Here is a 14,007-nt window from a genome sequence, read left to right as displayed (position 1 = left end):
CAAAAAAAAAATGTACAGTTTCTAATAAGATCCTTGAAACGACAATCAAGTTTTTCTCATTTATCTTATTGTGATCCTTGGCTTCTCGCTGTTGTCTCGCCATTGAACAAGTTGTGCTAGCGAAAAAAAATAAATAGGAGACTCAACGACAAGTCAAATGAATATTTCAAAAAACCGTCTTTACATAGCATTAAAGTGTAGAGAAGTGAGATACCATTTCACGCATTAAGGTGCGTTCCCACTTAGCGCGTTACGCGCGCGTCATTCTTGGCGGACCAGTCAAATCGTCCCATTTTATTCGTCGTAAAGTTAGGCAATAAAATGGGACGATTTGATTGGTCCGCGACGGACGACGTGCGCGTGACGCGCTAAATGGGAACGCATCTTTAGGCCTGTAACACAATACGCCATATGTCGCTATCGCATGTCGGGACGCAGCCGGTGGTTCAATGAAAGAATTTATTTTTCGAGAATGGGTTCTCCTCATTGGACCATCGGCTGCGTTCTGATATGCGACAGCGACATACGGCGTATTGTGTTCCAGGCCTTAAGGTGCGGCTCCAATGGTCCGTAAACATCCGTATCCGTAACGTTAATGATATATATCATGACCAATCACGACTCGATTTTGTTTATGGTTACGGATTCGGATATGTTTACGGACCATTGGACCCGCACCTTTATAGATAAAAGAGGATTCAGAATATGGGCCCTTATATTTAGAAATCAGCCGACTTGGCTTTTGGTTTAGACTATACTAGATAAATACAGAGCGCTGTTCGAGACAGGATGGGACCCGATTGACCACGGTACGATTGGACACAGATTGTAACGATTGGTTCGACCTAGTAATTCACTAGATAATTCTTTTCATCGGTTGATTGTGTCCAATCGTACTGTGGTCAATCGGGACACTCCCGATTGGTTCGACCTGGTAATTTACTAGAGGCGTTTTTTCGTTTCGTGACCACATTAGCGTTTGGTTGGTTAGTTTAGTTAGGTTAAGTTATTTAACGCTCGTAATGGCTTCTGCACACAGGACGCGGTAATGCTTGCCGCGCGACGGAAGTCCAATCAATATGTTGTTTTCCGTAAGAGCTAGAAAGTTATTACGGAAAGCAGCATATTGATTGGCTGTCGCGCGAACTTCCGCCGCACGGCAAGCATTAGGGTGCCGTCCCATTGAGCACGGATCGGAACGCCGGATCGGATTTCTTACTATAATGAGCGTTCCGTTCTCTAGTTCCGTTCCGTAAAAGTTTCCTCTACCAGTCCCATGTAGCAAAAACGGAACGGATTTCTAGTTATAAAATATATTTCACTCTTCAATTAAATATTTCAGAATATTCATGACAATGTTATCGGCAAGATAATTGCATAAATTATGTATATAATTAATTCTGTCGCGTCAAAATAACGAAATATTGACGAATTAATCATATTTATTTGCGACCGACGCGCCATTCCGTTCCGTTTTTGCTACATGGGACTGGTAGAGGAAACTTTTACGGAACGGAACTAGAGAACGGAACGCTCATTATAGTAAGAAATCCGATCCGGCGTTCCGATCCGTGCTCAATGGGACGGCACCCTTACCGTGTCCTGTGTGCAAGAACCTAGGTAGTATATTGGTTTGTTCTTTTCAGCTGCACTGCTAAACTGGTGCAATAAGTTAAAGTGAGATAAGTATATTTTTTCTTACTCTAACTTATTGCACCAGTTCATCAGTGCAGCTGAAAAGAACAGACCACATATGTTCAGTGCCCATTACGCATATGCGAGCATTTATCTATAGTTCATGTCACGTGTACTGTAGAAAATGTGTGCATAATACATAATACGGAACGCAGCCTATTCTTCTTTTTCTTTAGATGTGATTTCGATTTTCAAACAATAAAGCAAAAGTTTAAGAACGTGTCTAAGTATGGAATCCAAGCAAGTTGAGAATACTCATAATGAAAATAACGAGAAAATTACTTGGAAAGATTTAGTAAGTACTGAATAATTGTGATCTCAAATATAACCTCAAAATCACGCACGTGTCGTAACTTTATAATTAGTCTAATGAACATTATAATTTTGTGTACTTTGTGATATAAAACTATATCATAAATAACTTGTTATGGAAACAAAAGTGTACATTATTTGATTAATTTTTAGGCTGCCGGCATTTTTTCATTAAAAAAGTAGTTTCTTTTTCTCAAAAATTTTCTATGTAAGTAACATACACATGGCGTAGAATTTTGAGATTTGTGCAGAGCCACAAAAGTGACTTTCCCGGCAGTCTAAAGGTTAATATTACACTGCTTACCATAAAGAGAAATAGGTGTGAATAATATAACAATTATGCAGCGCATTGAATGATCATTTTAATAACTTAAAAAAATTTAGTTTCAAAGGCATGAAATGAGCATACCTTTGAAAATATTCGATATGAAAGGTATATTCGAAATATTTAACTGTCTTTTGTAGGGCATTGTAGACACACTTTGCAAAGCTTGTCATGACTTAAAATGGGAAGAACCTACAAAGATTCAACGAGAAGCTATTCCTTTGACACTTGAAGGTAATTTCAGCAATAATATAAAACTCAATTTTGAAAAACAGCTAGATCAATCAACAGAACTAAATTGATCTTTATTTGATAGGCAAGGATGTAATAGGACTAGCAGAGACTGGATCGGGAAAAACTGCTGCTTTTGCACTGCCTATGTTGCAGGCATTGTTAGAAAATCCACAGAGATATTTTGCACTTGTACTGACACCTACAAGAGAACTGGCATTTCAAATTTCGGAACAATTTGAAGCATTAGGTAAGAAAAGAGAGGAACAGGTTAGGCTATTAATTTTTACTTTGGTTTATATTATATGAATTATATGTGCTTCAGGTTCCAGTATTGGTGTGAAGTGTGCAGTATTAGTAGGTGGGATGGACATGAGTGCACAAGCGCTACTGCTCAGTAAAAAACCTCATATCATTATTGCCACACCTGGAAGATTGGTCGATCATTTGGAAAATACAAAAGGCTTTAGTTTACGAAACTTAAAATTTCTGGTAATCAAATAATACATTTACTTTTGATGTTTATCGAATCAATCCAAATCTTATTTATTTGTTATTTCACTTTTAAGGTTATGGATGAAGCAGATCGTATCCTAAATATGGATTTCGAAGTGGAAGTTGATAAAATTCTCCGAGTAATACCACGAGAAAGGAGAACATTACTATTTTCCGCGACCATGACTAAGAAAGTGCAAAAACTACAACGTGCATCTTTACGAAATCCTGTGAAAGTCGAAGTATCTACCAAATATCAAACTGTAGAGAAACTGCAACAATATTATTTATTTATTCCAGTGAAATTCAAGGTATGTATACTAAATATAGCGATTATTATTACACAATCGTTAATTACGATGCGAAATGACTGTTACGTAGTTATACGAAAATAATGTTATACACATAAAATGATCAATGGTAGGACGTGTATCTGGTGCATATCTTAAATGAGTTGGCTGGCAATAGTTTTATGATATTCTGCGCAACCTGCAATAATACTGTCAGGACTGCTCTATTGTTACGAAATCTGGGTTTCATGGCAGTGCCCTTGCATGGACAAATGTCACAAAACAAAAGAATCGCTGCGCTTACAAAATTTAAAGCGAAAAATAGGTCTATATTAATTTCAACGGACGTTGCTAGTAGGTGAGTTCACGTCTAGAAAGATCATATTAAGTGTACAAACAGCGCCATGACGAAACACTTTTGCACTTACAGAGGTCTCGATATTCCGCACGTAGATATTGTTATCAATTTTGACATTCCCACGCATAGTAAGGATTACATACATAGAGTAGGTAGAACTGCACGTGCAGGTCGATCCGGTCGTTCTATCACGTTTGTTACACAATACGATGTCGAGCTATATCAACGAATAGAACAGCTGATATCGAAGCAGTTGCCATTGTGGCCTACAGAAGAGGAGGAAGTAATGTTACTACAAGAAAGAGTAATCGAGGCACAACGAATAGTAAAAATGGTAATTGCAAAGGAAAATATTTTAAGAATTGGTGCGTTTGCGCGCGTGTAGACACTTGTAAATATTGCAATTCTCTAGGAGGTGAAAGACATCGAAGAGAACAAAAAGTCGGGTAAAAGGAGAAAGCGTGCTGACGACAATGAAGATGACACAGAACAATCGATTGGAGTAAGAAAACGAATCAAAGGAAATGGCAAGAAAATGGGGAAAAGAAGATGACGTCGTTATTACACGCCGTAAGATGCATCACCAATATATAACCATTCATTCCATTTCTATATAAAATCTGTATAATTTCTATTCAATATAAAATAGCATTTACCTTTTTCTTAAAATTATATTATGCTTAAACTTTTGAAGAGATTTGTTTTCTTTCCTCTTTCTCCACTTTGTACAAGACTTGCCTTTTTAGTTTTTTTTTTTTCAATAACATGGAAATAGAAAATAATGTTCAAATAATGTATAAAAGGCACATAAAGCTCTTGAATCAAACGAATTGTCGCACTTAATGATGGGATCTCGTCGGGTCTCATCGATTGGACAGTTTGTTCTAGTACAGTGTTGAGTAATGGTTCACTGTTCGTATTGAAAATACAATATCATAATACGCCCGCACTTCATTTAAAAAACTTACGCTATGGTCCATTTTACATTTTTTTCATATAATTGCATGAGATATTTTATTGAAATAAGATAGAGAAAATAAAATAGAAAAAAATTATAGAAAAAAAATTATCGTTGTTGCACATATGTGACGCTGGTAGCAACGTCTCAATTATTGCATATTCTACAAAATTATATTTTCACGCGCACTATTGTACGTAGACTCTTTGTATACAAGATTTTTGTATTTAGAGTAAAATCTCAAAAATGACGCACAGGTAGATGCAATTTTTTTGGACGGTTAATAATAAGTCATTATATATATATATATATATATATATATATATATATATATATATATATATATATATATATATATATATATATACACACACACAAATAAAAAAAATATATATATATAAACTCGACTCCATGTCTTTATTGTTTATCGTTGTTGCGTCAATGAGTAATCGGCCAATTCTTCATCAGCCTTCTCTCGAGCGTATCGTTTCGTACAGCGAAGCGCAAGATACATTGCATTGCTTCGAACGAATTAGAGAGTGAATAGTAGGATATAAATTTATAGAAAATACTTCTACGGAACTCTGCATGCAAGGTTTCATAATAAAGCAAACAAAATAATATTGAAGAAATCGGTAATGTATTTCAACGACTTTGAGTCTTTGCACAGAGCAATATGATATTTAAATATCACTCAAATAATCACAATAAAATATGTTATTAAGTAAAATCACAATTTTTTATTATTTGCGGGAAACGCGTTAAGGAAATTTAATGAAGCAAGTTTATCGAAGCAAAGTTTGTTATTATACAATAAACGGAGGTCTTGTTTCATTTGCAGGCTTCTATTTCAGCATCATCACGAAACGGGATCGTTCACGAGAAGAAATGCAGAGACAAAGGAAAGCACGACCGTCCCTATAGCAAGAAGGTGTACGACGCGAACGTTATGATCGTTAACTACAGTCTTTATACTACTACTGTAAAATTGCTAATCAATCAATTAGTTTTCATAAAACTTCTATAGAAAATCAATAATCCATTGTACAAGTTTCTGTAATACAAAATACGGTACAAGGAAACTGTCCCTTCAAAATTTACAACTACGATGTATCCTCTAGTTACTACGAGATTATTAATCATATAAAGTGTGTGGCAACAGATTCTTATTCGCGTATTACGTAAGATATAACAAACGTAAACGTGCACTACTTGGGAAATACTTGGATGCTGCGGCTATTGTTTCGTTGCAAAAAGAAGCACTAATTAAAATTAGACATTACGATGTCAAAATGTGGTCATACTGACCACCACGCATCTAAAACGGTTATTGAAGCATTGCGGTTATTAATAGATATATTTTGAATCGTGTGCAAGCGAATATTCATCGAATATTCATCGTCCGACGCGCTCGGGACATTTGCCGAACGAGTTGAAATTGTGAAATGTCTACAAATTGTATGTTTATAAATTCGTAAGTGTCGTAGACATTTTGCCATGATGTATTTATGAATGCATAATATGCCTGCTGGATCACTTAAAATAAACTCGGAGATTACGTGGTCGCGCGCGGTAACAAATAATATCGATTGCCGCAGCTTTTGCTGTGTTTGCAATAAGAGTATTTGCTTAGAGTACATATATACGCTACGCTCTTTATTCTGTAATTAGATCTCTCTATCCATTGAACAATCGTATTCGAAAATCTCAACTTGATTTTTATTATAAGAGGGCTGTACATATCTAATTCTCGTTGTCGAAGGCTTTTACACGACGGTGAACAACGCGCCTACGCAAAAGGATTGTTTCGATCTGCGTTGTGTAATGGACGACTTTGTCCGAAATGATTTATTTCAAATCACCGATATTCTCTTTCTATATATATGTGTTTGTTGTGTGTATGTGTGTCATGTGGCGCGCGCATATATATTTATGTGTGTGTATCACCGAGTACTTCAAAACTTGTAATGATGATATCAACTAATGTCTTTGTAATATTTCACAATTATAAAAAAAAAAAAGAGTACTCTGATGTATACATATACATCAAGACTTTAATGCGTCGTGACATATCGAGAGATTGTGTAAAAAAAATATATATATATATATGTGTATGTATATATATATATGTGTATATATATATATATATATATATATATATGTATGTATGTATGTATGTATCGATAATTCATAATAAATAAACTCGCACAGTATAACTCTTCTCTTTGTGCGACTCTTGATAAAAAAATATTTATAAATATATATATATGTACATCGACAATGATTCATCGAATAATTGCAATTAGTCTCTTGAAGGAAATGTTATAAATTATTGTAATCTAAAAACCACAAAGTGTGCAGCACTTTGAAAAGTACCTTAGTTAAACCTAACACATGCACTATATTGTTATGTGTGTGTATATAATATGTAAAAAATGATATATATATACATACATACATATATATATATATACATACATACATACACACACATACACACAGTCACACACATACAGAGAGAGAGAGAGACACAGCCACACACGCGCATATATATATATATATATATATATATATATATATATACACACATATATACATATACACATACATACATACACACACACACACACATATATATATATACACACGTACATATACGTGGTATAATCTTAGACCTTGACGACGAGCTCCATGAACTGGTTAATCGTTAGAATGAGTATATAAGTAACCTATTTTGAGAGCAGATTCTAATTACGATGGATGGAATGTTTTCCAAACGCAGGTTGAGAAATGTGCTAGTGTAATGACAAAAATCGAAACAACTTAGGTTTCATTTAAATGAGAGGTAAAATATATTCCATAGTATTATTATTCACTATTTCTACACATTCTGTACAGTAATTGAATTTAAGAGTTTTATACCTCGATACACTTTATACAAAAAGGCTACTTATAATCTAACATTAAGATGTACCATAGCATGAGCGCCCTCCACCTTAGCAGACGGCGGGTGGGCCGCACGCATTTTTGTACTGGTATTACAGAATCAGTCGCCAACTAGTGCAATTACCTCCCTTCTCTCCTATTCTTCCGCCTTAAAGTCCTCTTTTCGTTATCACATACAGCACACTGTATAACTCCAAATGTTCTCTAGTACTTTTTACCTTTCATTCTGTTTCACTCGTCCTGTTTTCGTTTTCGCGCGCGCGTATATATATATGTATATATATGTGTGTATACGCGTGTACACACACATACACACACGTATATATATATATATATATATATATATATATATATATATATATACATACATACATATACATATTGTAATCATTTATAATAATAATTATTAGCATTTTACTTCCTGCGGACTGATCTAGCTCTTTGTCTCGTCGTTAGTCCGTTTCTTTTCGTTCTTTTTATGTGATCTATCTCGCAGTTTACTTTCGAGGAAAAGATCGATTAAAAGATTGTTGTATCGTCGCGGCGTCAAAATATAATGAAATGCCTTCATTGCATTGTATTCACGAGTTTGTTCCTCGTGATTTAATTTTTCTCCTTCTTACATATCCCATTACCAAGGAACAGAAACATATTCCGCGAAATTTCTCCTTTGGGTACACAATACCGGTACAGGAACGGCGTATTCCGAAGACAAAACGAGCGACGGAACTGTTAATTCAGGTCTCTGTCTTCTAAGTACTTGTACTCAAAAGTAAAGCCTTCTTTTTTCCTCTGTCCCCATTTCTCGTAATCAAAATAGATGTACGTTCCCTGAAAAGCGGGATAATTCTTATGGTACATTCTTATATTAAGATACATATATGCGACGAAGAACAATCTTTAACAATTTTCGCGACTTACCTAGTTACGCGGAGCGTTTAAAATTTACGACTGTTTCGTCTTTTTTTTTCTAAAGTAGAAAAAACAATTACCTGTTCGAATTCCTCGTTGATAACTTTCGGCTCCTCGTGCCTTTGAAACCACATCATGTACTTGGTATGAAACCTCCAACTTTGTTTTTTTAGTGCTTTTGCTGCCAAATACTGTCCCTTAGAGCCCTCCATATAATAAAATATGAAGAATAAAGTTTCCGTAGAAAGACGTTGGAAGAACTCCACAGTATCCGAGTGTGGAAGCTGGATCTGATCGAGTCAACAGGTTTATATTTTAGCGGTCAGTGTGTGTGCGCATGTAAAATGAATTAACGATGCGCTTCTCCCGAAATGACGCGTACACGATGAGAAAAGATGAACGAGCCGTTAATAACGATTAATAGAAAAGATAGAAAATATGGTGAAAGGTGCGTGGCGTACCTGCTGGTAATAAGGTGGAGTTGCACATGTATTTCTCGGCAAGTACGAACGTAATCTTTCGGAGTCGGATGGATGCGGCATGTGATAGTAGGCAGCTTCCATCATTTGAAACTGTAACTGGTGTTCTTTTTGTAGAGGTACAGGCCCGAGAGGCGCGACACCGAGCAAGGGAGGAATGTTTGCTTCCGATGTAGCATTGTTGTTGTTATTGCTGTTCGTCTTGGCACTATCGAAAATGTTTCGATTCGGCTCGGAGGGTGGCATCTCCAGACCTGCTCGGACAATGACTTGTTGGGCGATGGATTTTAGGGAGGACATGCCGTCGGGAAGTTTAGGGATGAGACCATTGGCAGTGGACGGTGCTGGCGAGCAGGAATTCGCGGGCAGCGGTGAGGATCTACTGCTAACGGACGACTGCGGCGAAGAGGATGGTGGTACCGGCGTAACGATCTCCGTTTCGCTATTATGATTTTGACTTTGCTGGCTGTGCAGTACATGCGTCGTCTGTGTCGGCGGCGGCGGCGGCGGCGGATTATTATTGTGCTGCTGCGCGACTGTTTGTGGCACATTGGTCGTAACGTTGGACGTAGACGACGATGACGATGACGACAAAATACCATTTTCGCTGTTATGACCTGTAAACATTGCAAAAGATGTGTTTATGGCATAGGGTATCGAAGGTGCGTGATTGCACGAATGCGAGAATCAATTTTGAACGACAATATCCGTTACGCGACTCTGCGGAATGCCGAATAAAATTGTTCGCGAGTAAAACGCGTGCGAGAGAAAGAGATATGAAAAAACAGAGTAGAGAAAAAGACAGAATACAAAAGTCTTACTGGATGTTTTATTAGAGGTAGAATGAATGGCTTGCGAATTACTGTGCGAGGCAGCTACGGTGGCAAAATTGCCGGCGTTAGTCGTGGCGATGTGATTGCTCGTAGAACTAGGCGAGCTATGGCTAGGTGTCATGGGAATGGTTTTACTCGGAGTGCTGCTCGGTAACATGTTCGATTTGATGGTGGCAGTGCTTCCCGTGGTTGGAATGCTCGCTTGCGTATTCAGTAACGGCCTGACAGCTGTCGGTTTCACAGGCTGAAAAAAAGATGCGGAGACATTGCTGAGATAATATATTCGTCGAGTATCCATACCGGAGTTTCGCTAGGGCGGCGCATACCTTTGTTTTCTTGTCATTCTCCGTAGAACTGTCGCTCGAATGATTATGTAGCGTAGAGCTCAACGGCGGCGATGGTATAGCGGAAGGCGAAGTACAGGAATTGGTTGAAGTTGGCGTACCCCCGGTCTCGTTGCTGTTGTTACTATCCGTCGTTGCTGATGAAGGGATGCCAACCCCGGATAACTCAACTTCATCAAGGCCGATAATATCGTCATAAATATATTCGTTTTCTTCGAAATCTGGTTCTTGCGAAGATTCAATATAATATTCAACGTCCTCTTTTATCCTCTTAATCTGTCCGCAATTTCACAGAAAATCTCGTTTGAATGGAAAATCGGACGGCGCGCGCTACATTATACACTCGAAACGCTCATTCGTAAGCACTTACTGTGTTGACTTCGACAGACATATTGTCGAGCATACGTAACAATGTTTCCAATTTACGGATATGATAGCGGTGTTTATCGAGTTTCGCCTTCAACTCGTCCATCCTATCTTGTTTATCTTTGTCTAACCTTTTTTTCTTCCCCGCCAATAACGACTCTATTTCCGATTCGAATGTATCCAGCTGTACATCAAGAACGAACAAAAGTTACGCGACTGTGTCACCGTGCACATGCGTACAGGTAAAGAAACGTTATGGCTATTCGCGCTTTCTAGCCAATGTGTCCATAACGCATTCTGTCTTGCCTCTATCTGTCTATCTGGTGGTGGTAATTTAACAATGGATACCTGTAGATTAAGAGAATCTATAGAATTGGCCAGCCAATTACTGACTTCTTCTCTCTCCTTCTGGGCTGGATCTAGTTTTTGCGCCGCGCCCAAGCCTTCTTTTGAATAAGCCTTTGTTTTTGTTTCCCTCTCCACGACTTTGAATCTTTCCATTTGCTGTGCAAAAATTTGTACAACATTTACTATGCAAGAATTTATGGTAATACCTGATGTATGTAGCGCACGTGCGTTACAACTCGCAAGTATACTCACAGTCTCGATTAGTTTCCTATAGTCGAGAAGCGTGCTCTTATCCTTGATCTCACCCGACGCGATCCAGCTTTTGATCTGATCGCGTAACCTTTGAAGTTTCTTGATTTCCTTTTTAAGGTCAGCCTCGTATTTTTCTTTCTGATTGCTGTTAGTGGCATTATGAACTTTCTGCCAGATATCTTCAAAGGTCTCCACACCCTCTGTTACTTTTTTAAGGCACCGATCTATTTCACCTGAAACAACAAGGCATAGTAAGTTTTTATATCGTTCACTCCATTGCTCTCTTTAATCCCTCAATCAACTGTTTTATTAGACAAGAGATACTCCAATAACAAAGAATTCCCCATACGTGGAAGCGCAACAACACATAGAAGCGATTGAGTAAACTAGATGCTGACAATCAATAGCTGGCCTTATAATTCTCCCGACAATTACATTGCTACAGCTGAAATGTCGCTAGATATGGCTACCTTAACTCGACCTTATGAATGAACCTTGCGACTTCCAATGACTTAAGGCTAGACGTGAATCTTATGTGTTTAAAGGTTATGGCGATATATAAAAAATCCGCTGTATTCTAAGAGGAGGTATCTCGAACAACAATGATCGCGGTTGCTTGAAACAAGCGGGATGAAGCGAGCAGGCACAAATGCTTATGCTGCAAATGTTAAATCGCTTCGAGATCCGCAGTAACGACGGTATACCGATGCTGGATTGTCGTGCGATTTGGCGCGTTGTATGCGTAGCATACGTGCAAATTGCGCGCTTTTGCTCGCGACATTGTTACCATCAGCGGCGAGAGCAAAGGTAGACGAGAGAGGCGATTCGAGTTGCACGATTGTAGCGTGATGCGGTGCGTAAAGTGAATTTCTGATGTGAATGTAAACATGTTGGAAACACTTTCCTCTTACCTTGCAACTTTCTCGTCGCAGCCATGGCTATGTGAACACGTGATAAAATGGTTCATGCATAGTCTAGACGTATTAGAAAAGGTGCGGAGAAATTTATCGGAACAAATAGTCAGTGGACTATTATTCCCGTATAATATGGGAGGCTCAGCCACAAGATGGCTTCCGTTTTGAAATGACAACGTCCGACTGTCCGTGAATGAGTTAATCCTGTCTGAACCTCTCCGTAGTGTTCCTACGACGCGTGCTGAGCAAAATGCTATATTCCAACGTGAATAGTACAACGAGACCGCTTTTGACGTTTGTGATGGATTCACGAAAAACGAATAGCATCAACAAGCGATATATATGAGATACGAGAAGCGAGATAGTTAGTACGCATCGACGCATTCGCACACATTCTATCCTAGGGAGTGCAAGATTGAATGCGTATACACCACTGAACAAGTATAGATTGCTTTCCAACAAGAGACACAAAGTCGTTTCATTGGCTAAATATCATCTAAAGATGATTTGCGGATGATATCTAGCCAATGAGACGACTTTGTGTCTTTTGCTAGCAAGCGAACTTTTTTCTCTATTGTAAAAAATAGAGATATTCACATACTTTCAAGTTTGCTTCCTCCGGATACAGGGAAAATCCTTTATCTGATATGTTTTATCTAACCTCTTGTCCACAACCATGCTTGAATCTTTAAGGCTGATATTACATGCGTCGTACGACAAGCTTTTCGGATACGTTTATTGGTTGGCGAATAGAGTATTTCTAGGTTTTCTGTTCGTCAATCAATGAACGTATCCGAAAAGCTTGTCGTACGACACATGTAATATCAGCCTAAGGCCTGGAATATAATACGCCGTATGTTGCTGTCGCATGTCGGAACGCAGCCGATAATGAACAATGGCTTGGTTTACATCGTGCACTTGATGCACATACTAAATAGTAATTTTCTATTAGATAATCTTAATATCAACAATACATATCAACGGCGACGCATTCAATTAATACAATACGTTTTGTTGATGAGTATTATACCAACTTAATATACGATTGTTTATATATATCGTCAATATTAAGATTATCTAATAGAAAGTTATTATTTAGTACGCGTATCAAGTGCACGATGTAAACCAAGCCATTGTTCAAACATTGGCTGCGTTCAGAAAACATAGCTGATCAGTGAGCGGTCAGTGATTATTGGTCCTTACTGTTAGATCCCTAACTTTAGACCAATTACGTTGATTAATTATTCAACCGTTGTGTAACCGCTGTGTCTCCTAAACGCACCCATTGTTTCATACATGGTATATATATAGACAAGCATTCCTATATTTCTGCTATAGCAGCGAGTAGGGATGGGTAAAAAGAATCGATGTTCACTCATTGAGGACGGTATTATATGTAGAAAGTCGTGCACCGATTGGCTGTCGATAGAGAATTTCTAGAGACCCTAATATTTTCTTTACATGTAATACTATCCTCAATGAGCGAACATCGTTTTCTAAACATCGATTCTTTTTACATCCCTAGTAGCGAGTGAAGCCGGAAGTTGGCAGTTTAAAACAGAGTGAGAAAGTTGATTTGCCCTTAGTGCTTTCTTATTCTATCGTATAGAAAGAATATGGCCGCTGTCAAGTGCTATATATAATGCAGTATAGAATTAGAATAAAACCGTATATTTTACTTATCTCGATATAAAATTGATATTTATAATATTTTATACTGTGTATAATCACAGTAATTGCTCTTATCCTGTTCTCATTCTACTGTCACATGATAAAAGTTAGATTGCTATGACTGGATACAGTTCTTGGATAAGGTTTAGTTCTGTAAATAGTTCTATTTAGTGCTGTAAATGGTTCAGAGCGCCGAATGGATCAATCACATTGCTTTATTTAACGTTTTAAAATATTTGCAGTGTTAAACGAATCCTCCTTCTTGATAGTCAATAATA

At 37.7% G+C, this 14,007-nt stretch overlaps 2 protein-coding genes across 3 annotated transcripts; one reads left to right on the top strand and one right to left on the bottom strand.

Moving 5' to 3' along the window:
- Nucleotides 1-1,748: 1,748 nt before the first annotated feature.
- Nucleotides 1,749-6,708, top strand: LOC116843170 (probable ATP-dependent RNA helicase DDX47). Its single transcript, XM_032813345.1, has 9 exons — nt 1,749-1,990; nt 2,473-2,566; nt 2,649-2,813; nt 2,889-3,055; nt 3,133-3,369; nt 3,483-3,706; nt 3,779-4,040; nt 4,119-4,276; nt 5,506-6,708. Exons 1-8 carry the CDS (start codon nt 1,925-1,927, stop codon nt 4,257-4,259), a joined length of 1,356 nt encoding a protein of 451 aa, XP_032669236.1. The 5' UTR covers nt 1,749-1,924; the 3' UTR covers nt 4,260-4,276; nt 5,506-6,708.
- An 802-nt stretch (nt 6,709-7,510) lies between these two features.
- LOC116843169 (CCR4-NOT transcription complex subunit 3) lies at nt 7,511-12,474 on the bottom strand. Of its 2 annotated transcripts, none has more exons than XM_032813344.1 (9): nt 12,056-12,474; nt 11,145-11,377; nt 10,893-11,048; nt 10,549-10,728; nt 10,161-10,454; nt 9,865-10,078; nt 8,984-9,618; nt 8,603-8,812; nt 7,511-8,441 (listed from the first exon to the last, which is right to left on the bottom strand). In XM_032813344.1, exons 1-9 carry the CDS (start codon nt 12,078-12,080, stop codon nt 8,343-8,345), a joined length of 2,046 nt encoding a protein of 681 aa, XP_032669235.1. In that variant the 5' UTR covers nt 12,081-12,474; the 3' UTR covers nt 7,511-8,342. The 2 variants fall into 2 exon arrangements, with proteins under 2 accessions (XP_032669235.1, XP_032669234.1); XM_032813343.1 differs by having other exon boundaries at nt 9,823-10,078; nt 12,056-12,473.
- Nucleotides 12,475-14,007: the final 1,533 nt, after the last annotated feature.

This window comes from Odontomachus brunneus, unplaced genomic scaffold (assembly GCF_010583005.1).
Source record: "Odontomachus brunneus isolate Ranch 3 - 2012 unplaced genomic scaffold, Obru_v1 Obru_scaffold_030, whole genome shotgun sequence".
In the NCBI taxonomy this organism is placed as follows: domain Eukaryota; kingdom Metazoa; phylum Arthropoda; class Insecta; order Hymenoptera; family Formicidae; genus Odontomachus; species Odontomachus brunneus.
This window is presented reverse-complemented; position numbering and strand designations above follow the sequence as displayed.

Coding starts and splice junctions, on each gene's coding strand:
- LOC116843170 (XM_032813345.1), top strand. CDS start 1,925: ATGGAATCCAAGCAAGTTGAGAATACTCATAATGAAAATAACGAGAAA. Junction 3,370..3,482: donor TTATTCCAGTGAAATTCAAG/GTATGTATACTA, acceptor GATCAATGGTAG/GACGTGTATCTGGTGCATAT. Junction 3,707..3,778: donor TCAACGGACGTTGCTAGTAG/GTGAGTTCACGT, acceptor TTGCACTTACAG/AGGTCTCGATATTCCGCACG.
- LOC116843169 (XM_032813343.1), bottom strand. CDS start 12,080: ATGGCTGCGACGAGAAAGTTGCAAG. Junction 11,049..11,144: donor ATAGGAAACTAATCGAGACT/GTGAGTATACTT, acceptor ATTTTTGCACAG/CAAATGGAAAGATTCAAAGT. Junction 8,442..8,602: donor TCAACGAGGAATTCGAACAG/GTAATTGTTTTT, acceptor CCCGCTTTTCAG/GGAACGTACATCTATTTTGA.